Source organism: Lolium perenne, chromosome 4 (genome assembly GCF_019359855.2).
Source record: "Lolium perenne isolate Kyuss_39 chromosome 4, Kyuss_2.0, whole genome shotgun sequence".
In the NCBI taxonomy this organism is placed as follows: Eukaryota; Viridiplantae; Streptophyta; class Magnoliopsida; order Poales; family Poaceae; genus Lolium; species Lolium perenne.
The window spans coordinates 268959539-268961822 of record NC_067247.2 but is presented as its reverse complement, the minus strand read 5'-3'; the positions used below and the strand labels follow the sequence as shown (position 1 = coordinate 268961822).

Here is a 2284-nt window from a genome sequence, read left to right as displayed (position 1 = left end):
GCAGATGTCACGAAGTTACGGAATCTAATGAAGATTGCAGGTGCTAAGCAAAGAATCTAGGGCACCGGCCTAGCATGCAAATGCTGACTGGATCGTTTCTCAGCAAGGCCCTGGGCGGGTGGAAGGAAGTTTCGTAGGAATTGCTGGTGACCATTCAGTCAAAGGCCACGCACGCACGAGTGACCTCACACGCCTGTGTCATGGCGATGACGATTGTATATATATCTACAACAATAGCCATGTCTCCCTTTGTTGCTTCCTGTGATTCGAGTGTCTACCCTGGCCACCAGGTCGTCCGGACCCACCCCATGGTTCTTCCATGCAGCTTCCTCCTCCTCAGTCCTGCCGTCCTCACTGCTTTACGGTTTTCTTACTGCTTTTCCACCTGACCGATAAGAATGCGAGTAGTAACAAGCAAACACAAGTACACCACAACTCATTAGTAATTAATTACAGCACCCCTACTCCTACGCTAAGCTAAGCTTAATACTACTAGAAGTGGACGCTGCACACTAGCTGGGTGTAGACCGTGTAGTAGCTAGCGGCGCACTACTGCTGTAGTTGCATGGCATCCTCGGGCGGCGGCGGGGGCGGGGGAGACGTGCCGGCGGAGAGGGCTGCCGCAGCGGTGAACGACCTGATGGAGGTGCGCGAGGGCGGGGAGAGGCTCAGGGACTGGCTGCAGGAGCAGTCGTCGGAGTGGACGGAGCTGATGGACGGGATGCTGCACAAGCTGACCAGCGCTCTCTCGGCCTTGGACACCGGCTGCGCAGCTGGAGCGTCGGCTGCCGGATCGGGCGACGGGGTGCTCAGGCCGACGGCGGAGAGCTCGGCCAGGAGGACTAGGAAACGCAGCTTCAGCAGGAGGTAAAACCCTAACTGAATAGTTTGTTACTAATCGATTGCTAATTAACTTCCGTGTGAATGTGTGATTGATGCTAATTTTGATCAATTTGTTCATCAATTTTGGTACATATGGATGGCAGGTCCCAACGCTCCTCTAGTACACGAGTAACTCACACGCTGATTGATGGTCACGTATGGCGGAAATATGGGCAGAAAGAAATCCAAAACTCGCCTCATCCAAGGTACTATATATGTATTTACATTTGTTTCACAGAGAAACACAATTTCTGTTTTACGCGCACCGGCGATCACGAGCGTGTTCATGACTTCATGGTTCCATCTTTCAGGAGCTACTACAGGTGCACGCACAAATCAGAAAGAGGCTGCGATGCCAAGCGGCAAGTCCAAGCCTGCGAAACCGACCCGCCCAAGTTCACCATCACGTACTACGGCGAACACACCTGCACCACGCCCCCGGTGACCATCGTGGACGCCAACGATGGCCGCGGAAGGAACAACCTCGTCAGTTTCGCGCGGACGTTTCCTCAGCTGTCCGATAAGGAAGGTGGCGCGGCCACTACTCAGCATCTGTCCTCCTCCTGGTGCGCGAGCGACCGCGTGTTCAACTCCTCGGGCGCCGATCCGTTCGTGCAGACGGACGAGCTCGCCGTGGTCGTGGGATCTGCCGGGAGGACGTCGTTGACGGTGGGCTCGGTGCGGGACTGCGGCGGGCTTGGTGACATGGCGGGAGGCGGCCAGGGCGGTGGCACGAGCAGCTTTCCATCATCACCAAGCAGCATCGAGTTCATGATGAACTCGCTAGGCAGCCTCGGAGATGACAACCTTTTCCCGTGCGATCCATGAGTCCATGACACAAGGGATTGGACTGGGAGGCGGTGGTTTCATCGATCACTTCACTTGCACTGTTGCACACGCATTCAGGTATGCATGCACTACTGCACAGCAGGGTGCATGATGTAAGTGTATGCGCATGCATAGTATGCTTGCGCATGAATGTAACCAGTGTACAACTTTTGTTTAGAAAATAACCAATGTACAGCCGATTTTGGGTTGATTACGGAAGTTTAGTGAAGGCCAGATCTGTATTACGTACGTAAGCCAGCACTTGCAAACAGGTTACAGGAACATGCACCACAAGCAAAATAAGGATCATACAAAAAAACACAGGTTGAAACACCTAAACCATATATAGCTCGACGCCGTGTTCAGCACCTAGAAGTCAGTGAGAACTTGATGAGGCCCAGACTGCCAAGAGCGAGCAGCCACCAGAGATAGTAGGGAGCTTCACCAAAACCACCACCATTGCAGGATCAGCCACAACACCAGGAACAGCCTGTGGGGATTGGCAACATTTCCAACCTCGGAGACAACACCACTTTGGCAAAGTGGACTGGTCCGACATCGTCATGGAAAGGCC

The 2284-nt window shown here is 53.7% G+C and overlaps 1 protein-coding gene across 1 annotated transcript; it reads left to right on the top strand.

Annotated features, from left to right (window-relative positions):
* Positions 1 to 349: 349 nt before the first annotated feature.
* Positions 350 to 1936, top strand: LOC127348832 (transcription factor WRKY45-1). The gene is made up of 3 exons (XM_051374723.2): positions 350 to 867; positions 987 to 1088; positions 1194 to 1936. The coding sequence occupies exons 1-3, from the start codon at positions 566 to 568 to the stop codon at positions 1708 to 1710; spliced, it is 921 nt and encodes a 306-aa protein (XP_051230683.1). The 5' UTR covers positions 350 to 565; the 3' UTR covers positions 1711 to 1936.
* Positions 1937 to 2284: the final 348 nt, after the last annotated feature.

Bases quoted from the DNA above. Each gene is read 5' to 3' on its own strand.
- LOC127348832 (XM_051374723.2), top strand. From the start codon at position 566: ATGGCATCCTCGGGCGGCGGCGGGGGCGGGGGAGACGTGCCGGCGGAG. The intron at 868-986 runs GTAAAACCCTAA...TATGGATGGCAG, and splicing joins AAACGCAGCTTCAGCAGGAG to GTCCCAACGCTCCTCTAGTA. The intron at 1,089-1,193 runs GTACTATATATG...TCCATCTTTCAG, and splicing joins CAAAACTCGCCTCATCCAAG to GAGCTACTACAGGTGCACGC.